Genomic DNA, 22997 nt, shown 5'->3' on the forward strand with positions numbered 1-22997 from the left:
GTCTATAGTGCTTAGCATGGATGTGTGTAGCGGACGATGTGCTTTTCCTGCTTGCTCTTCTTATTTGCATCCACATTATTTACATTAGATTAAATGGTCATCATTTAAGTATGTTCAGTACGTAACTTAATTAGTATACTGCGTGGCAGTGGGGAGTGAGCGGAGCTGTGGGGGAGAGAGATGGGTGAAGGAGAAAGGTATTTGGGCGAAAAAAAAATGAGAGAGAAGATGAGGACAGACAGACAGAAACCAACCAAGTTGGTTTTTGTCCGCATAGCCTCCCCTTCTGCAAAAATCGTTCTCTCCGCTCACTCGACTATTGGACCTTGTATGGTGCATTTTACTGTGTTATTCATATTATTAATCTAAAATTTTGATGGTGTACATTAAGCAAATTACTAATGACTATGAGGTTGAGTTAGCTTTAAATGTGTTACAATGTGTGTAAAGCAAATGTGCTTCCTTCACTATGAGGGATTAAACTGGTGATTATGTGCTTCCTTCCGACATGGTGTTGAACTGTTGATAACAATGTCATTTGAAGAATGGGAAGTTTTACTTGTCTGCTCTGTTGCAGAAGCCTGCTGTCAAATAAGATTGAATTGACAAGGTATAAAAGTGAATATCGTTTTCTTCTTCGCTGATGCTATATATGTTGTTGTCTGTATGTAGTTTTAGCTTGTTATTCTATTCGTAATTAGTTTTAGCTTCTTCTGCAGATCTTGTTACTAATAGTTCAATATAAGGGAAATTATACTAGGAGAAATTCATAATTTATTCAAAGAGGAATGCTAGCAGGCCACACACATTTCAAGTTACACACTTTTAAGTTTTTTTCTTCAGACTGTAATAACGTCCCTGGAGTTCCAAAAGTTTCGTTTATGCAACTTTATTTGCGTTCTTGTTAGATTCCTCTTATTTGCATTCATAGTTGATACAATAGATCAAAATTTGAGCAATATTCAATAGTAAGTAGCATGCTCGTCAACGCAACAATAACAATTTCGGATTCATTGAGCACAAACTATGTTTTGGATCGAGCAAATTATTTACTTGTAACAGTACGTGTATAATAGAATTCCTTAACTACCTACCGGTTCTGTCGAGGCCTATAAGACACAATCATCCCACTAAAAAATTTGACGGGTAGTCTCTATGCCAAGCACCGCCTAAAGGAAGAAGATCAGAATCAAATCCACGTCCACTCATCCACCACGCACATTAAGAAAAGAGAACATAAAAGTTCCTCTCTGCCTTTATTTTAAGTCACTGGTTTATTTGATACTAAATAGTGTAGCATGAGATGAAATTAATGTCTCACTAGGTACATGTGCCTCGACATTCCAACCAGTAGGCAATAGTAAGAGGGATATCCGCCATTTGCAGAAAATTGTTGTTCTCTTTCGTCAGCGGGGACGTGAAATTGAATTGAATAAATCCATCTTCACAAGTACCACCCGAATCGGCAACCCCACTCATTGAATTTCTAGTACCAGAATAACCTTTGGAAACAAAAGATTTGATTCCGTCATTAGTATCCTCAATTGCCAGGAAGTAAATGTGCACACAGGCTTGTAAGACTCGCTTGATTCTAATGTCCGCTCCACGTCCTTGATCATTCAATAGCTTTTGAGCGCGTGCTTTAATGTAAGCTGCGTTGGCTCTGGTTAAGTTCAAAGATATGAGACCAAGTTCGTAGAGATCAGCATTCTTGCTCCTGGGATCTGCTTGGAGATTCGTCACGCATGAGTTGTATGGAAGTCCTATGCTTGCAAGCGTCTTGCAATTATCTTCGAGAGGACCACCGTTTACACCATGAAAACTAAGGGTGAGAGCTAGGAGAATTGGAAAAATCAAGAAACCAGAGATGGATGACCTGTTCATTTTTTTACTGTGTTTGCTTTTAGGCTTCCTTCCTCCCGGTGCATGGTGTAACGTGGCTTTTATAATCTACTAAATCTAGCAACGGAATTGCTCTAGGAAATATTGGATGAGAAAGGCATCTTGACATAATATAATTTTCCTTTTCATATATTAGGAAAGAAATATGATAATAGAAATTTTCTATTATCTTCACAAGGAAAGAAGATCTTCTGTTTACTATTACTACTATCAGCCAAGATTTCCTTTTCTTTTGGCCTCCTCAGCCATGATTATTCTAGTTTTAAAAAAGATATCAGGATGAATATATGTCATCTCTGTTTAAAAATTAAAAGCGTGTATTTCCCATGTTCACAGAAAATGAGATTATTGTGCATAGCATCTGGTGCAGTGGCGCTTTAGTTACAATCATGTACGGAATATGTATATCCATTCCTTCTAGATCAATCAAACAACTTGGTCAATATAGGTTCAACTTCAAAATATTGCTTTATTTTGGCTAATACTTTTCCTTGATTCTTTAACAAATCAGGACAGAAGATTAGTCACTCATAAAATAAATCAATTTCTCTACCACTATCTCTTGAAATAATAACAAATATTTAGCCAATTATATCCCCCGATGCTAAGACTAAGACTCAAAGCCTCACACGATAATTTTGAGAAGACGTGATACAGTTCTGATAGCTTTAATTTAGTCACCAGTTGGCTTGTTCAAAAGGATATGGATCTAGATAAGCAGTTGACTTATCTAAGGGCACCCCCTTAGTAGCTCTTTGTATCCCTCTCTCTATATATATATATTTTGTTGACGTAGGTAATGTCTCACATACTTGTGGATTAAGGTTCAATATTTTCATGTCGACTGAAATATCAGAAGGTCGAAAAATTGAAATATATCAAATATATTGAGATATTGTAAATATATATCTTTTTGCTGACCAGTACAATATATCTTTATATTGCGAAATATTGTTAATATCAGAATTTATCGGATTAAGTCGGAAATATCGGGTTTTGAAATTGTGTGATCTTTTGACAACTCACTACAGCTGTATGTATCCTTGACTTTTTTGTAATGATTTGGCCCATAAAGCCAACTGAAATTGTTGAAAAACAAAACAAAAACACAAAGATGATGATATATAATAATACTAGCTTTCAAACCCGTCCTACAAATGAGTGTCGTTATATTAAATTATTTTAAAAAATATTAGAAAAATAATAATAAATAATAATATTAATGAAAAAGGTTTTAATTTCAGTTAAAAGAAATTAAGAGAAGTCAACAATGAAAATAGAAGATTTTGTGATAGTTTCTGCAACAATTTGGAACAATTACTACTTCCAACGACTAAATTACATCGAGCAAATTTCAAAAAACTATCGAGGATAACAATGCGACTGTTTTTCTTACCGACATTTATGATGCGACACAATTCCCAACAAAAAATGAGTGTCAAAGAGTTGCAATTATAAAAAATCTGATTTTAACTTCGAAAAAATTGTGACGGTCATTTACTAGTACTTGCAATCTTAAACCGTTGCTAGGTAACGACGATTGATAAGTATCGAGGATGCTCTGGCTCAATTGTTGGGGAAAATCAAATTTTTGGTAGTGCCGGCCACCAAAAGTCCCTTTGCAGGGCATCAATATTTTATGTTATACTTAGGGGTAGAAGGAAAACTCATCTGGTATATAGGTATTGCCGAAGTGATAGACTGAATAAGAGTTGTTCTTGCTGCATGTGATAAAATTTTACTTTTCCAACCAGCTAACTTCTTGTTGATAGTTTCAGTTAATGTGCTAAAAATCTCAGTTTTGGATTGGCCAAGAAAAAGAGTTGAACCTAAGTACGTATTTTTCTCCGGGGCTAATACTCTTCATCTGAAGAGTTTGCTTCAAAGGATCACACTGATTAAAAGTCATGTTTTTGCTAAAGTGTACACCTGATTTTGTCTAATTTATTTTTTGTCCAGTTATATAACAAAATTCTTTAAGAATATCCAAAACAGTTTCAACTTCATCCATATTTGCCCTACATAAAATGAAAGCGTCATCGCAAACAGGAGATGGGTGATAGGTTCACTGTCTCTAGATATTTTTATACCATTATTTATACAATATTTATTATTATTGTTAATATTTTTTTCTATACACTTTTTGTTTATGATTCTTGACAGGACCTCCATACAACATATGAACAAGAGAGGAGACAGAGGGTCTCCTTGTCGAAGCCCTCTAGAAGATTTGAAGAACCCGTGTGGTGCACCATTTACAAGAACATAAAAATGGGGGGAGGATTTACAAAATTTTACAAGATTGACAAGATGTGTATCAACACCAATAGATGTAAGAATAGTTAGTAAGGACTCCCAATTGACTCTGTCAAAAGCTGTTGACATGTCAATTTTTATTACCATAAGACCAATTTTACCATTTTTATATTTCATGTGCGAAGATGACATTGTCAGAAATTTGTTTACTAGTAACATAAGCACTTTGATAAGGAGAGATAGAAGGAAAGATTTTTTTATTTTATTCTATTTGAGAGGGTTTTTTATATTATTTTATATACAATATTGCATAAACTAATTGGTCTAAAGTCTGTACAGTGTTCAGGGCTAGTTACTTTAGGGATTAAAGCTATGTGTGTGTGATTGATGTTGTCAAGGTTGAAGCCGGGAGAGAAGAATGATGTAACCAACTTAACAACATCAGTGTGAAGAATATCCCATGATGCTTGATAGAACAGAGCAGGGTAGCCATCAGGTCCTGGTGCTTTTAGAGCATCTATACTGAAAACTACTTCTTTTATTTCTTCCAAAGTAATAGGTCTAAGCATGTTAAGGTTATCTTCATCTGAGATGGTTGGAGGAAAGAGATAATGAATGGTTGATATATTTACTTGATTTTGTTCATTTAGGAAGGATTTGAAGTGATTGACAAACTGTACTCCAATTAGATTAGGTGATTGTGTCCAAGTACCATCTATTTTTTTTATCCACTCAATTATATTAAATTTTCTATGGTTAAGAGTTTTGATATGGAAGTATTTTGTATTTTTATCACCTTCTTTTATGTCTTGAACTCTGAAATTTTTGTTTCCAAAAGGTTTCTTCAATTCACTGTCTAAAAGATTGTCAAGTCTAAGAAAAGCTTATTTTTCAAGTGAGAGATTTAACTGTGTTGGAGTCATATTTTGGAGATGTTGAATTGTTATTTTGAGGTCATGAATTTGTTCAAAAATACTCCCAAAGGTTGATTTATTCCAGTATTTTAGAGCCTTCTTGGTGGAAATGAGTTGCTTTGAGATTGCTAGAGTATGGTGTGGTTGATGGAGGTATTGATTGGATTGTGGCCATGTAGATTGAATCAGTTGTTGGTAGTCTTTATGTTTTATCCACATTGATTGGAATTTGAATGGTTTGGGGTTTGAGTTTGATGAAGGGTTTGTGTTAAGGAGGATTGGACTATGATCAGAAAAGATAGCTGGTTTGTGGTGGACAATAGAGTCAGGGAAAATAAGAGTTCAATCTGTAGTTACAAGAACCCTATCTAGTCTTCTTTGAATATTGTCTGGGAATGCTCTTTTATTGGACCAAGTGAAGGGATTTCCTTTGTATCCTAAGTCTAACAGTCCAATGTCATTGATTATGGTGCAAGCTGGTTCCCCATCATTAAAATCATATGGTCTCCTTCCTAGTTATTCATCAGAAGAAAGAGTAATTACATTAAGGTCTCCTATGATGATGATTGGATAATTTGAATTTTCTAGAGCCCTCACAAGATTCAGCTAATATCTCTAGTGGATCTGTATGGGCTTCCATAAAAGTAGCATCCTATCTAAGCATTTGGATGTCCCCTATTTACAAGAGTAGTGATGGAGTTATATGTTGAGTTGGTGATGGATATATTTATACCTGATTTCCATAGTAGGCAAAGACCTCCAACAAGATTAATGGGTGGGACTATATGATAATTGATGTATTGAAGTTGATGCACATATAAGTGATAAAATGGTGTGTTAAGAGGCTTTAGTTTTAGATAAGAAGAGAATGTCAAAATTGAAACTGGTAATCAAATCTTTCAGATGTCGAACTGTAAAGGGATTACTACAACCTTTACAGTCACTAATCTATATTCAAAGATGTCCGTAGTGCTACTTAATCTAGTTACAGAGGAAAATATTAAAATAAGCACCAAAAATTCATAGTATATCACTACACCAAAAATGCTGAAAAACGACACCAGCTTAAGGGGCCATTTGTTTTTGCCTCTTATAAGACATCAAGGTCTTATAACCTCTTATAAGATATGGACCAATGATTTTGGACAATTTTTTGGTTTGTTTTTTGCCTCTTATAAGAGGCATTCTACTAGAAATGTCTTAGAGCAAGTCCAATGGGGTGCTATATGGGCTGTTAAAGGCAAATATAGCACCCCAACCACCAAATGTGTTTCCAATGGGGCTGCTAAAAGGCTCCTAAATTTGGAAGGAGCCATAAACCCAGCCAAAGTTAAGACCTTCACTAGCAGCTGCCATAATAAGTTTCGGGAGACAGACGACATAGTTTCTGCCGTCTGTTAGTAATTTGTGGACAAACGATAGAAACTTTGTCGTTTGTCTCCTATTTTAATTAAATGGATGGACGACAGAAACTCTGCCGTCTGTACCTAAAGAGAAGAGAATTGCAACAGACGACAGAAACTCTGCCATCCGTATCCCGATTTTAACAGCTGCTAAAAAGTCCCATTAGACTGGTTTTTGGATTTTTGGGTGCCAAATTTGACTGGGGCTGCTAAAAGGCCTATGTTGCACCTTTTAGCAACCCATTATAGCAACCCTCTATTGGACTTGCTCTTATAAGAGGCTCTAATTCTATAAGTACCAAAATTGGATCTACTTCAATTATATAAGTCTTATAACTTGAAAAATAACTTAAACACCCCCGTCTATATACCCCTAGCCCTATTTCTCTCTTCTTCTCTTTTCACTATCTTTTTCTCCAAATAATTACATTGCCCTAGCAGCCACCGCTACCACCACCACCAAGTTATTAAGACCACCACTACCACCACCACCACCACCACTTCCACTACCACCACCGCCACTATTACCACCATCGTGCTAGTAAGACCACTACAATTACCTCCACTACCACCACCACTACTGTGCTATTAAGACCACTACCACCACTACCACCACCATCGTCACCACCGTGCTATTAAGGCCACTACCATCGCCGCCGTCACCATCTTGTTATTAAGATAATTTCATAAAATCGATATTCTAATTATCAAAATTGATTTGAAACCGAAACTCAAATTATTCGTTTGTTTCAAATTAATCTATTAAAGTTAAATGTGATGTAAAGCAGGGTTATATTTGTCAAATAACCATCTATATGATGTTGTGTATTTGTTTTTTCTATTTTTACAAGTTCTTATAAGAGGAACTTAAAATGAAAGACAAATCACTTTATCAGACCATCTTATGTCTTATAAGACCCTCTTATAACTTAAGCCAAAAAAACAAATAGCCCGACTTAAGACTGCTAAAACCGTACTTAAATTAAGACTGTTAAATACACGACAGTAGTGGCAGTTCTGGAACTCGACTGTCAGTTCTGGAACTCGTCGCCTTAAGTGGGCGGGGCTAGTTTTTAACTCTCGCGCTCATTATTTCAATACCCTATTTTCAATAAGAGCATTCCCAATGTAGGCTAGTACGAGGGAAAACTGCTTCGATCCAAAAAGTGACAATGACAGTCACTTATCACTAAGTCAAAACGTGGGTGGCACTTGGTACCGAGATTTTCACAGAGTTGTCAGATTTTCACTGAGCACTAGATTTAGCCAACATCTCGCGCGCAGTAGATTTAGCCTTTTTTTTAAACTTCGATCGGATGTGAGTTTTTTTTCGATTTTTGCATTGAGGCGGTTTTAAAGTCACCTCTTCATTTTGGGGCAACCTTTTCTTGTTTTTCACTACACAAATGTAGCAAGAGATAGCAAAGAGAGATAAAACAAAGTTGGTTGCATTTGGAATGCCCTAACAAAGCCCAGTTAGAAACCTAGTGGAAAGAGAGATAAAACAAAACCTAAAAAAGGTGACTTCTAACAAGCCGTGAGTTTTGTCCACTTAACCAAAAAAAGTTTGTGTTTTTTCGACTGATTTTTGGTTATTAAATTGATGTATTATTCACTAAACTGAAATGGGCACTTGAAACTTCGATCAAATCAAAGTTCTTTCTCCAAATTGAGGTAAAGTTCTTTCCTTTCTTCATTATGTTGCATTTTTTTTATTGTTTTATTACTATGGATTCAATGGGGCTCGCTGAATCTATCATGGGTATTTGTTATTTCGATTTTTCTTTGATGGGTATGAAATATTCATCTATTTTTTGGTGTTTGGGTTATGTTAATTTGATTCATATTAAATTATTTTGTTCTGGTTGTTTTAGAGTTGCTTGATCTTAGTTGTTACTGGCACAAGTGTTGTTGTTAATTAATCTTGTTCAGTTTTCAGTTGTAAACTAGTTTTGTTGTAGAAATTATTTTCATTTGTCAAAATTTGGTTTTGTTATTTGCTAAAAAAAAACTATCTTTTTGTGATTCCTGTGTAGTTAATGTTTTTGTATATGTTGAAACATAGAAGTGCTCATTACATTCCATTTCAATTCATTTTATGTTATTAATTGGGGTTTTTAGATTAAGAGGCTAAATACGTATATGAGTGTCACTTTAGGTGATAAAAAAAAATGTTGATGGGGTTGTTCCTGATTTTCTTTTGTTTGCACCCAAAAATTCTTTGTATATATATATAATATGTCGAAGTGGTTGCTATCATTAGGACCTTAGGTTTCTCCTTGGTACTCTTGACTAGTGGTCCTGACCTTAACACTTAGTAGTGCCCTTGAAGAAGAACAATGTATTGATTGAATGTTTAACTTCCTCATCAACACTTGTTTTTTTTAGTATCTTTTGTCAACATTTGCTGCGAGTAATTTTATTTGATCCATAACTTAAATTAGCTGAGGTATGCATATTAGCTTCTCTACTGTTTTTTATGACATGTTTTTGTAGCAGTTAGTGAGATTTGGGGCTTGGCTCACTGCTTATTTGTAGTCTTTGTTGTTTGATAGTGCATATTTGAAATTTTGACGTGAATGTGTATGTGGATATATTACCTATTGGAACTTGCTTCGTAGTAATGAATGTATATAATTATAAATGTTCAGATTTATTGGTCCATTATCTATAAGAGTAATGTTTTTTCTTGTCTTGCATAAGTTGTAACGCTACTCTATATCTGTGTCATTTGTTTGCTTTTTCAAGATCATTTCTTGTTACAATGGTTTTCTGGTCTTTAGTATATTTGTGACCAAGCTATAGTTTTAATTGAAATGTCGTATTGAAGAATAGTGGAAATCATTTGGGTTATAGGGCATGCCTTCACACTACACCAGAATTTAATAATTTGGACAGTCTTGGGACTATATTCCTCGTATCCAATTAAGACTATATACTCGTACAGTCTTGTAATGGTTAGTTATTGAAATGTAATGAATGATAAAATATATGAAAATGAGTTGTTTTGTAGCGAAAATGTAATGGATTTTTACGCCTCTGAATATCTTTGTATGATTTTTCAGAAAGAAAAGAACCCTAACTACATAATTCTTTTATGTGGTTTCCTACTCATTCCGCCTATACTCTTGATTTCCTCTCAGTGTCGGGGTCTCAAATGAGCTAGGAGTCAGAGAACCTAAAGTTGCCAAGTTCTCTGTAGTGATGGCTGTTTTGACATCCTTCCTGTTTGGTATTATTTTCTCAGGTTCACTATTAGCTACCAAGAGTCAATTTCCCAAAATTTTCATTGAGAAACCCTGTGATGTCCGGGTTTCTCATACCGTGTTACTGTGTTGCATGTAGTTACTGGACCTTTTTAAGTTGCTACTTTAAGGAGCACTAGAATTCCTCTTCATTCAGTTTGAGATAGCTAGATTTTACTTGTTTAATAACTTCTTTGATTTGCTAATTATTTTGGTTGCATGTAAAGTCTTACTTTGGTGACAAGTGTGGGCCACGTACCACAAAACTCCTAAATAACTAGACTATGTACAATTAAACCTACCCCACAACCCAACTCTCACCTCTTGCTTGGGGGCGTCCATGGTCAGTAGAAATAACCACTTGCAGTCAACAACAAATCAACAATATTTCTTATCTTTGTCTTATTCTACCATACTTTCACCCTTTCAATCATAGTAATTAGGTACTTTTTGACAATCCATGCTTTGGAATCACTATTGGGAATTTGATTGATTGTGTGGTCTGAGTATTAATTGGGAGCATCATTTCTAGCTTTCTTTACTCTCTTGGATTTTCCTATTCATCTGATTTTCCAACCATATATTCCCTAGTCTGAATTGGTACCTTGATTTGCAGTAAGTAGTTTACACTTCCATCATTTTATCATCCTTTAAATAGCGTACTGCTTTTTGAATTTTAGACACACCTCTTTCAAGTAAGCGGTTTATTTTTATTTTTATTATTTCTCTCAACTTTGGTGGAGCTGAATTTTGAGTGGGATTATAACTCATTACTGAAATGTCAAGTTTGTAGATGTATAGCTAATAACTTCTATGTGTCATAATTCAACATACGATTTCGATGACGACTATTCATGATGGCAACTTCGCATTTTAAGTCTGGTATTTATTTTATGCAAATGCTTGTTTTTAATGTTGTGCTAGTAAGACCATGGTAGCAAGTTTGATTTTAGAGATTGGATCTGCCTTTACTACGTCTCTAAAGACCACATTTGTATTCTTTGCTGAAACCGTGGAATGTTTATGACAATCAGAGATAGTGTAGTGCGTTGCATTTTGCTCTTTGTACAGAAGAATTGAGATATAAAACGCAATTAGTAGTTTAAGTGACTGGTTGATGCTAGCTGCAAGTTTGTATTACCGTTCACTGCTTGGTGCTAGTAGAATTGGTATTTATAGAAGGGGCCTGTCTGGTTGGTGCTAGCAGGTGTGTACTCGTCGTTAGGGGCCTGGCTGGTAGGCGCTAGCAGGTGACCTGTTATTGTTTTGCCTGGCTGGTTAGCACTAGCAGGTGACCCTTTATTATTTTGCCTAGCTGGTTGGCGCTAGCAGGTTTTTATTCATCTTTTGGGCCTTGGCTGGCTGCCGTTAGAAAGCAGGCTCCTCATTATTTTTATTGCTAGATATTTGGAAATGTTTTAATTTTGAGAGGACTCACCTAGACTAGTAGCTGTATTTCCTGTACATATACTTATGAACGATGAGCTAGTTATGGCTATGATTTTATTAATGTTTAGTAATATATGTGGTACCATTTTATTGGAATATGTAGTTTAATTAGTTGTTGCCTTTGCCTAATACTTACACTTCTTTATTACTTTTTTGGCATATTATAGCTGTAGTGGTAGACAATCTACTGGTGCTCTAAACTACTTGCTGAGCGACGAAGTCACTCATTTTATTTTTTCTATTTTTGATTTCAGATACGCCTTTAAGTTCGGAATACCATCTAGACACCCAGCCTGTGAACAGTGGGGTTTCCTATGACTACTTTACTTGGTTTTTGTCCTATCACCATGTTTTTGCGGCATATCCGTTTTGTCGGTTAATCATTGGTACATATTTTTCCTTACTATAATATATTGGGTCGTATGTTATATTATTTTGGACTTGATGTAAATTCACTTCTATGTATATTTTGGACAGTTAGCTGATATTTTAATACGTGTTGAAAAGTTGTTTAACCTTTTTGTATTTGGTTTTCGTACTCCAATATTGTATCTATTATATCATGAGCCTAATGAATAATTGACGTTTAGGAAGGACTCGTGTTATGAGTCACCCTGTGCATTGCATGAGCAATGTGCTCCAAAGTGGGATGTCACAAATCCGTAGTTGTAAGAGAAACTTCCAAGCTCGGATATGTATTAGCGGCTACTATTTTCCTGAACATCATTCAACCTGTTCTCCACGGTATAGCTCTGTTCTTGCTATAGTTTAGGAAACAAGAGAAGACAACTGTTATACATTTGAAAATGAAGAAAATCAATAACTAAATGACATACCATGGTTTGTAAAGTCTAGCTAAGAATCTTGTCTTGAACATGCAGGTTTCGCTGTTGGTGCAGGGTGGCAGTTCCTAGTTGCCTTTATAAATGATGTCTGCTACTACGTAATTGGGCTTCCTATAGCTGCCTTGCTTGGTTAGTTGGTTACAGGTTCAACCTTGGGGTTCAGGTAAGGTCCTTAAATAACTACCATTATATTTCCAGAAATTTTCATCAAAAACTCAAAATAGATAGCCTGATTAAATTCCAATCGTGTACAGGGGATCTGGTCAGGAATGTTAACAGGTGTCAAGCAGTGAAGCAGATCAGTATGTCACATGGTTTTGTATGTAATGATAGTTTTTCTGGCAGAGGATGGGATTGTTGGGAGTTCAGAGATAATATCTGGCCAGTCATGCTGGTGTCTATCTATGGATGGTTGCCTAGATTTGGTTAGATTTGTTGCTCTACTGTTGAGACGTTCTACTACAGATGTTGATTTCCAGAGTTTGTGTAACCAAATATTGTCTTTAGGAGTCTTGTTGTCAACTGTAGACAGATTCTGCAAAATCAAAGATGTGTAGATAAGAGATAGTTTTTTGTTAAATATGGGTAAGAGTAAGAATTAGAAATAGATTTATAAGAGTTATATGAAGTCTGGTTGTTTAATTTTGCTCTGTGACATTGTTTGAAAAGTCCAACGATGAGGATGATGGTGGATCTTAGGCTATTGTAGTCCATAAAGTTGTTTGAAATGAATGATATTGCTGCAAAAAAATATTGAAAACAAGGACATATATTATCCATGATGAGACTATGAGAGTTTCCAGAACTTCCCTTGTTGATTTAGAAATAAATCCTAGTTCAACAGAAGTATGGATGCTGCCGTCATATGAATGGTTGTTGCTGAGTATGTTCCTGATTAATTCCTTCATATCTTGTAGGTGATCAGTCGGTTCAAGCTTCTCTGTAAACTAATTTTCCGATCAGATTCAGACTAATTATGACAATTGACGCAACCATGGGGATGCTGTAACCAATCAAAGAAGTGAAAGGGCAATGAGATGACCAAGGAATTAGGAATTTAAAAAGGGAAATTCTGTAAATTCAACAACCAGAGAAAAAGTGGTTTTGACGAAGCAAGTTGTAGCAGGGGATAACATCATGCTGAAACGAAAAGTACTTCGAATTTAGCTTGATACCAATGAATCTTTGTATTTTGTTTATATCAATATCAGTAGCTTTCTTGATGTGTTGGAGGAAAGAAAGGATATTAATGTAGGTAGGATTAGACCATAACAATACATGTAAGAGATGGAGAATGATCACTTACACAACTTCCATAATCAAATCTACTATAATCAAACCTAAGCTACTATTGTTTACTCTCCAATATTTCGTACTTACGAAAAGCCTAATCTAACTCAACCCTGGAAAATACGGGATCTTGGTTTCAGGCAACCAATGGTCTCCGTTTATAAAACTAGAAACAGTATATTGATCTACCTCACTCGAGTTCCTGACTACTTTATACCCAGGCCATTGGACTCTTTGGGTTGTGTTTGCACCGGGGCCACTATTGTTGTACTCTCTGTAGTTGAGAGTAGTTAGTCCAACGTTGCCATTCATTGCCAACCATCCACTTGGATCCACCAAGCCATCTATATATGAGTTTATTATGATTGTTCTTGAGTACTCCTTCCAGGGACGTCCGAGGAACGTCTTAACGGAACCCTTCTTTCGTATCAGCTCTTGGGTAGCTGCAAATTTGCATGATAGCATCGAAAATCCAGTCCCACCTTTTTGTAACATTTTTCCCTGGGCTGTGAAGACATTGCTTTGGCCATCCAGTGGTAAACGTGCGTAAAAGGTACTCTTTTGAAATACAGCAGTTGCATCCCCAAACACAGTATCTACGGTTCCGTGTACCTCACATTCTCTATAGAATTGTACGTTCATGTGCACGTATAACGTGTCTTGATATCCAAGAAAACTGCACCTATAGTAAGCTGATTGGTTGGAACTGCTTCTCATAGCTACAGCCTGACCATTTGATGGACCGGCTGTGTTCTCTACAGTTAAATCCCTGGCAATGAAACCGTCGCCCTCCACAACTGCAGCAGATGGAAAGTCATCTAGAGTAAGCAAATTAAGACTCGGTACTAATAGGCAAGAAAAAATGGTTGTGTACCATTTAAGGGTAAAATGGGAAAGTTTGTCGTACTAAATAGTTAAAAACTCTTAGTCGCGTGATGAGCTCACCAGACGGATTGAGACGGCAAACAGACTAAGATACTAAATTGAAGCAAATCGAGAATATGTGGTACTAATTGGCGAGAAAAAAAAATACGGTACCATTTAGAAAAACAATTAAAAGTTCGTGGTACTAAATAGTTATAAACTCACGGTAAATCAAAACCCAATGATTGAATAAGATGCTAAACAAAAATGAGTCTAGTCATGATTATTATGTATGTAGTAACTTATTATGCCAATGTCATACAGTGTCACCAATGTCCAATGACCTAATTTATTAACCCAGACCTCATTTTCATAGAACAATGTTAAATTTTGCAAAATTGGTTTGTGTAAGATTTATGTACGTAAATTTAGGCCCAAATACATAAATTGACTAGGAATTTCGGTTTTAGGCTTGGATGAACAGTAATTACGGTTTTAGGACAAAAACAGATTGACATCAGCATCTATCATTAATAATTTCGTTATAAGGAAATTTTTGGGCTGACATCAGCAAATTATTTTTATTAATACCAATTATGACCTTCTCTGATATACATGCAAACACTACTATACATGTGTGGTAGTAGTGCTTGCACGTTTGTTGAAAGCATGCATAACAATATTTGCATGTGTGACATGTATAGTAGTGTTTGCATGTGTGTCATACACATGCATAATGATGTTTACATGTGTGTTATACACAAGCATAATGGTGTGTACATGTTGGTAGACACATGCATTGCATATCATATATATATAGTGGTGTTTGTATATATATCAGAGAAGGTCATAATTTGTATTAATAAAAAATAATTTGCTGACGTCAGCCCGAAAATGTCCTTATAGCGAAATTATTAATGACAGATGTTGATTTCAGCTCGTTTTTATCCTAAAATTGTAATTAGTGTTCGTTCATGCCTAAAACCGAAATTATTGGTCCATTTATGTATTTGGGCCTAAACTTATGCTAAATTAATCCCCAATCCTATGGGCTTGTTCTCTGATTTATGTACTATCAAGCCCAAGTCTGCTTATAAAGTCAAGGTATTTTACTGCCAGTAGCAGACTGGACTACTACTAGAGTACTAGCTAGTGACTTGTGGCTACTACCATACCTCTAACCAAAAAATGAATTAGTTTCTACGTCCAAACTTTAACACAATATATGACTTAGAGAGATAGACGACCAGTTATCAAAAAAACCAAAAACACATATTTAAGTGGATAAATTAGATCACCATTGCAAATACATATACACTGCCAGAGTAACCATATGATCGAAAGAATACAACATATGACTTAGAGAGATAGACGACCAGTTATCAAAAAACCAAAAACACATATTTAAGTGGATAAATTAGATCACCATTGCAAATACATATACACTGCCAGAGTAACCATATGATCGAAAGAATACAACATATGACTTAGAGGGATAGACGACCAGTTATCAAAAAACCAAAAACACATATTTAAGTGGACAAATTAGATCACCATTGCAAATACATATACACTGCCAGAGTAACCATATGATCGAAAGAATAATATATAAGAGATGATCATTACATACTTACCTAACGTTGCCGATTGGAATGTGTCCCATCCGGTTCCATTGCTTCTTCCATCCCTCACTATAGTTCTTCCTATCCCATCTCCTACAATCATGAGATTCGTTTTTTCTCTTCCAACCTCCACATGCTCTTGGTATATGCCTCCTTTGACATATATTACCATTCTTTTCTTGAGATGGTTGGGAATAGCTTGTATGGCTTTTGAAATAGATGTGTAGTTGCCACTACCATCAATGGCAACTACAACATCATATGTGTTGGAACTTACATCTTCATTCTTGACCACTTTCAAGAAGAAGATGAAGAAAGAAAAAATAAGTATGTGGTGTTTTGAAGCCATTGTTAGTAGCAAAAGCTAGGAAAAAGATGGTGATATAGCTAGATAGAAATGTGGTCTTAAAAGTCTATTTGATTACCAAGCATAGTCTATTCATAAATACCAATGCCAATGTGGTTTTAAAAGCAAGAATCACTATGTTCTTAATAACATCATGCATTTCGATCATGGGAATGGCAGGGTATGGTCATTCTTGGTGTTGTGGTCAATAATTAACATCACCATAAAAATGCCATTAAGAGGTATAGAGCATATATAGAAGACTAGCTAAGGATAAAGGCATGCACAATTAGATATTGATATCAACGTGATTGTTAATCTTAACTACTCTTAGTAGTGCAAGCTGTAGTGCAAGCTGTAGTGCAAGCTTTCAACTTGAGTAATATGAATTTCACGCTTAGTTTCTGATAGGGCTGCTTCTCTTGCACAGTCCTAACCAAATCCAAAGAACCCTCTGAAGGCCCAACAACATGTGAGCTACCCACCAAACTCACAGCCAATCTTCTAAAAACTTGCTGCCCAAGCCAGTCATCAGATTCCTCATTCCTCACCTGTGTGTCCTGCTACAGAGCATATGGTTTTGGATTCCTCGGATCAGCTGGAGGGTTTGTCTGTATCAAACTCTCTGAGGCTTGAACCTCACTCCTGTTTCCTTTTCCAGACTACTTTCCACCTCCATATCTTGTGATTAAACCTGAGGAGGCTAGAAGTATGCAGCTTTCCTCTTTTGTTTTTAAACTCCGGTAACTGGGCTAGTTCTTCACATTCGTTATAATCATGCCCTATGAAACCACAGTAATAACAAAATAAAGGAAGTTTTTCATACCTGAAAAAAATCGGAACTGAGCTAAACTCATCTAAATCTGCCATAATATTATCTACCACTTTCTGTCTGATAGGAAATTCCACTTGGACCCTAGTAAACGCATTACCCCCATCAGAACCTCCCACTGCATCAAAGGCCACAACTGCTCCAAAGCCTATACCAAGAGAATGGATCTCTTCCCAGTGTCTTCTTTCAACTGGTAATCCGTAGGTCTGAATCCACATTTTGAAAACATGGAAATCATATTGTTCCAAAGATGTGTTAGGGATCCACATCTTGAAAGAGATAACATAACCATGGTCCATGGATAGTCCATGCAGACCATTTTCAAGAGCAAAATCCCTTTCTTCCTTATCCAAGAATCTGACTTTGAAAATGCCTTTGGTAATGAAAGACAGATAGAACTTTGAGCGGTTTTTCCTGAGTTTTTCCAACTCATTCCTAATATCTTCTTCCGTAAACCTCCTAGGAGCATAAAACTTCCCAACTATCGAGTTATCCCGGCCATTATTGTTTCTCATTATCTGTAAGCTTCCCTAGCGAAACGCGAGATGGGTAAGAGGGGAGAGAACACTTCCTTTCCAGATCCTGTTGTAGTTTATCTACACCAGCTTCATCAAGAATAAAAATATCTTCTCGAGACCAACTTAACATGAGACATCTTTGCAAGAAAGGAAGAAAAAGAAAACGAAAAAAGAAAAGAAAAGAAACAAACTTGTATAGGCCAGGAAAGGCCAAACCTTGACTAGGAAGAACACAGTAAAAAAAACTAAAAGAGAGGTATATATAGAAAAGAAGCTGCCTAGGTGAGGAAAGATCTAAGAACTAAACAGATGGTTCGTTTTATTTATTTGATTGTATGTTTTGAAAGAAAGTTAATATGCAAGAAACTAAACAGACTTGCTTGGTTTTTTGCTGTTCTTTTGGTGACTTCAGAAACGAATTGTAGCTTTCACTTTTGTGGCTAGTTGCTTGATAATTGGAGTTGTTTACATGGTTTTGTTTGGTATGGGCGAGCATAAGATTTTGTGCATTTGTGATATACCCAAGTTGTGCAATCCACACTCACTAAATACATGTGCGAAAGCCATCCACCATATTGACTCACCAAACCCAACTCCGTTACGTGGAAGAACCTAGGGGGTATTGTGCCCAAAAATATTGGCTACCTGGAAAAGATCACCAGTGAGGTGGGATGGAGATTCACCGGAGATGGGCCATGGAAAAAATCTGACTCTCAAACAGCCATTATTTGTTTCAGCTGATTAATGTGGTTCCCCTGACGAGTTTGTTCCATCTCTTTGGATGAGAACTTCCTAGCATATTAAGAGGATCGACCTATGTATGTTACTTCCCTGGCCCTGTCACTGTCACTGTCACTTGGACCTTTTTGCAGTTCATTTTCTGATGCATCTGATACTAATGACTCCAGTATTCTAAGGCACCAAATTCGCAAATTCAAATTTCTTATTTCATATATTCATATATAGTGTACGCATGCGATATCCAAATGGATTTAGTATAAACACTAACTTATGATGGATGACTCTCCTACTACAAAAGCAACTCCACTTTCCATTTCTTGCTGCGGCATGAGAATAGACTGCTAGTTAGCAGCTTTGCGTCTAAGCAGGTGTTGCCCGTCAAGAGCATTGATCTTAGATGCCAATATGAGATCACTTTCAGTCAACCCACCTATGCAACAACAATTTGAAGAGTATTCAGTAATCAGATATACATATAAGACATTCAGATTCACTTATAATAACAACTTTCATTTCATAAAGTAGTAAACCAGATCAATACTACGAACAATTGCAAAATGATATTCATTTCAAGTCCAAAACACTTGTACTGCCTTCATCAATGTTAAACAGTGCTTTACCGCAGCCTGATTTCAGCGAACTCCTCGCAGCACAACTCACCATATAGAGCAAGTCCTACGCAATTAAAGAAGCAGACACTGGTTTGGCAGTGGGGGATAGGTGTGGGCCTATAGACTAAACTAGGCACCTTCAGGTGCAAGCCTAGACGCTTCTAAGCGCAAAGAGAGCCTACGCCTTGGCCCTGGGCAGAGCCTTTAACTGGAATGTGAACACCTTTATGCATTGTGAACACCAGTATGAAATTTTACTATAAAATGAAGTTATTCAAGCTTGTAGTAATCTGCTTCAGGGTCTAACAGCATCAATGACTCACAAAGATATTATGTCTTCAATTTCAAATCGTATTTCTAACCAATTAGCAATGTCAATTATCTGTCTGTGTCAGTTATACAGGGTAGCATCAAGCCGTAAAGTACTTCTTATCACTTGCAGTAATGTCTAAGGGTCCTCAAAATCTCATTGATGATTGATTCCCAGTGACATTCCTCATAAGAAGCAACATAAAAGGCTTCATTCACTTTTCTCTACAATGGTATAAATGCCCATGGTACTCTTTTCAAATCCAAATCCGTTGCTACATTCACAGTCCGTAACGTAGCAACCGCACCTCATTTTTGGTCAGTGCCCTTTTCATATCGTGAAAATACTACTTTAGGCTCCGACCTAAAAAAAATCAGTGTCCTTTACTAAGACCAGATGGTCCTCATTCACAGTAGAATCCATCTAGCGTAATCTGGGTTTTCACTTTTCCTACTCATTCAAACTCTTGCAGTATGCTAGAACTAACTATCACATAAAGATACAAAAGGAAGGATTTCTGAATTGGTTGGTTCCAACAAAAGGTACAATTATGCAAAGTGGGATTCTCTAATCTTCCTACAAAGCCATACAGTTCTGACACCAATTTCTAAAGCAGGCACTATTATTGACCAGTCACCAGTAACACATTCCTAAACAAATGCTCTCTATATCACTAAGCCAACAGCACAAGTGATTTCATTTTTGAAGGCTGCAAACTTTGCTTTAATGTTTGTGCCAGATCACATCCCTAGACATCTAATTGAAGACATGCAGATCGAATCCCTATCCAGGCATTGTGACTAAATTCTAAATCGTCACGACAATGACGACAGGAATGTGTTCACCATCTCCCAAATATATTGTGAAAACATAACCTACATGAATGCTATATGTACAGATAATATTCTCACACTCGCACCAGAAAGTACCAAGGATATACTAAATATATGGAGAGTCCCACTATAATCTTACCTCAGCTCTGGAAAATTGTAGCAAGAGGCTGAACTAAAATCCTTTACAGTGATCTCAGTGGTTTTGGCCCTCACTGTCAAGTCATCTTCAAGTGATGCAACAAATCTACCAAAGAAACAGTAAAGGTTAATATTATTTTGAAAAATCAAAATAACACAAAATTGCCCGCATCAAGAAGAGGGAGAAAGATGGCTTATATTGATTTTAAACAAAAGGATCCATAGGCCTGTATGTACAGAAGATGCAATAGGGAAAAAGAGAGAGGAAGTATGAATACCTGGAAACTGCTGGGTAATAATGGTGGCGAAGGGTGTCTATTTCCCAAAGAGAACTTCCTGCACCAAGAAGTCATTTAGTTTCATAAGCTACAAAGTCGAAATGGAACTAATTCCAATCCCTAATATAAGCACGCTAAAGGTAAAATGCCAAGTGCAGTTAGTAGAGTTGTTCCAGATGAACAATTGAGAATTTGCAATAGAGACTTACTCATGGCATTAGATTTTGCAGGATCTGTCTCTTCACTGTTAAACTTATTAAAATGACGTTGTACAACTTTACTACATCAGCTTCTGAAATAAGTGATGTTAAAATAAAATTGTGATAATTATTACATCACATGTTGAGAAAAGTGATGTCATAGTTTTCTTATGACATCACTACTCTGAAAGTGAAGTAAAATTAGTGATGTCATGTGTCATATCTGTGCAGGCATCAGATTCCTTTACACTCACTATTTTCATTCTCTTCTTGAAGAATCTCCATCTGTCTCATCATTTTGTTGCACATATGTCAACAGTTCTCAAAAGAAAAATATAATCTAGGAACAAGAGAAAAATACTCTGAAAAGGCTCCACTGATCACTCAAAATCACATACTCCCACTGTCCCACAGAGAGAGTTTTCCCTTTATCCTCTTTCCAATTATTTTATTTACCTTTGTAAACTAGTCGATCACACTTGAAATTTTAAAACTCAGCATAGCATAAGAATGCAATTTAATGTCATCACTAGCAGTCTAGCACAATACAATAAGATGAGTAATTGATGTACAATTGGGAGACAAGCACATCAGACAGTACATGATGAGCTTCCTTAAAAATTTATTCGTCAAGTATCTTGCTTTTTTTTTTTCGTTTTCGTTTACACTAGACCAAGGTCACATTTGGTCTACACAGTGAGCTGGCTGTCTTGTTATTGTTCGCACTTGGCTGCAAAGGTAACAAAGCTTGAAAGAGAAAAGAAAATGGGGATAAATCAATCATTCCTTATTTAACTATTAATGAGTGAGGAGGAAGGAGGAAGGAGGTCCAGCTTGTTAAAGTAAGTCCCTCCATCCTCACCATAGAGACAGAAAAGGATCTGCTCACTTTGGCCCTCAGTAGCTTCCTATAAACTAAGTAATAAACTCATGAGCTTGCGCATCTAATCCAAATCTCAAACATGCATCAAAATCCTTGATGCTCATATTAAAACTAAGAGCATTGGACACAGTTACGGAGAACAAAACAAAATATAAATGTAAAATATAAATAAAATTAAAAGGATATATCTCCTGTCAACATTTACCTGTTGAACCAAAAAGCTAATAGAAGGGTGCCTTCGCAGAAGGTTGTGGATTATAGCAATGACAACCAATGCACCCGATGGAGGGACTACAAGAGAAAGCCTACGCAATTTCTTGGTAAAAGCAGCTGCCAAGTATGCTGGAAGAAGAGGAGATTTCAAACAAGATTCCAGAAGCCGCATCCCATAAAACATATTTAGTTAGCAAAAATCTTAATAATAACAAAATTACGTGTGCAGGCATCTGACATGGACATAAGGTGTCTAACATTCAGACACAATCAAAACACAAAATACAATACAACGTTATCGTCCTTTTATCTTTCTAATGCCTACTATGCATGTACTTCTATAATTAGTTCTCTCATGCGTCAAGGCGAGGGCTACTCAAGCACCCTATGTCACGCCATAACATTGTACCACCTCGTAATTCAAATACAATAAGACAAGAATAATACATATCTAAGTGAAATAAGTATATAAAAGGTAAAAACAATCTAGCTGAGCTGATTACATGGTTTGTTTAATACTAATAGTGTTTCAAGAGAAGTACAGAAATGTGTGGGGTATTGGCTTGTCCACCATAACCTTAATTATATTTAAAAAGCCTAAGAAAATGTATTTGTAGTAGCTTTCCCCCTTCGCCTCACCATGCCACTAGATGCATAATGACTGCTGAATTGAAATATGAATGAATATAACCATGAGGAGTGCCAGACCGGCCTTTCGAAGAAAGCTATCGAGCCTACTTAGACGTACCGTAGAGCTGGGAATATCAAGAACAACGGATTACCCCGGATCTGCCCTTTTTTCCTCTATCCTAGTTGCTATTAGGAAGTTCTCCTAGTAGCTAGGGGTCAAAGTGTTCCCTTTTTTATGTCTAAATTCTCCTCCACAATCACCCTCACAAAGAGAAAAAAATAGAACAGATCTCCTCGACCAACCACTCTTCCCACTGGTAGAATAACTGATTTCAGAGCATGTCATCAGAATGAAAATAAACCACAACCAATTTAAAAATAACAGGTCAAGCTCAAGCATGTATGATTCCCGAATTATTCTAATAGAGAATATCAAAATTCCCTAAAAAAAACTTTGCTCGATGTTTTGCCGTAAAAATAAAAGATTCGAGTAAAGCATACAGTTTTTCATAGAAATTCGGATATTCTAGACCATGTTGTGTCATGAGAATGAAAAGGCTGCTAAGAGCCATGACATTTGTAACACCCCCAGGCCCCAACGCCATATGATCTTGTTAAGAAGTCACTAGATATTTCAGATTAAAGTCAGACTTTGCTCAGGTTCTAGAGATGCT

General features: G+C 36.3%; 1 protein-coding gene, 2 long non-coding RNA genes and 1 pseudogene across 17 annotated transcripts in view; 1 reads left to right on the forward strand and 3 right to left on the reverse strand.

The window, feature by feature from the left end:
- Positions 1-1255: 1255 nt before the first annotated feature.
- On the reverse strand, positions 1256-2134 carry LOC147519019 (putative invertase inhibitor). Its single transcript, XM_086594830.1, has one exon. It carries the CDS (start codon positions 1882-1884, stop codon positions 1321-1323), a length of 564 nt encoding a protein of 187 aa, XP_086450956.1. The 5' UTR covers positions 1885-2134; the 3' UTR covers positions 1256-1320.
- A 5483-nt stretch (positions 2135-7617) lies between these two features.
- On the forward strand, positions 7618-13303 carry LOC147519020 (uncharacterized). 4 transcript variants are annotated; one of them, XR_015211956.1, is made up of 6 exons: positions 7625-8149; positions 11424-11555; positions 11760-11913; positions 12051-12177; positions 12269-12599; positions 12932-13303. It is a non-coding gene; the product is annotated as an uncharacterized LOC147519020 (long non-coding RNA). The 4 variants fall into 4 exon arrangements; XR_015211957.1 differs by lacking the exon at positions 12932-13303 and having other exon boundaries at positions 7618-8149; positions 11764-11913; positions 12269-12791; XR_015211955.1 differs by lacking the exon at positions 12932-13303 and having other exon boundaries at positions 12269-12791.
- Positions 13304-13406: 103 nt separating this feature from the next.
- Positions 13407-16139, reverse strand: LOC147519021 (pectinesterase pseudogene; annotated as a pseudogene).
- Positions 16140-18411: 2272 nt separating this feature from the next.
- The window catches only part of LOC147519022 (uncharacterized), a 54367-nt gene continuing 49781 nt past the window's right edge, over positions 18412-22997 (reverse strand). For all 12 annotated transcript variants that reach the window (XR_015211972.1, XR_015211970.1, XR_015211962.1 and 9 more), the window contains 4 exons: positions 21686-21822; positions 20398-20455; positions 20121-20225; positions 18412-18657 (listed from right to left, as the gene is read on the reverse strand). This is a non-coding gene — a long non-coding RNA (uncharacterized LOC147519022). The remainder of the gene's footprint in view (positions 18658-20120; positions 20226-20397; positions 20456-21685; positions 21823-22997) is intronic.

Source organism: Coptis chinensis, chromosome 2 (assembly GCF_015680905.1).
Source record: "Coptis chinensis isolate HL-2020 chromosome 2, ASM1568090v1, whole genome shotgun sequence".
NCBI classification, from domain to species: Eukaryota; Viridiplantae; Streptophyta; class Magnoliopsida; order Ranunculales; family Ranunculaceae; genus Coptis; species Coptis chinensis.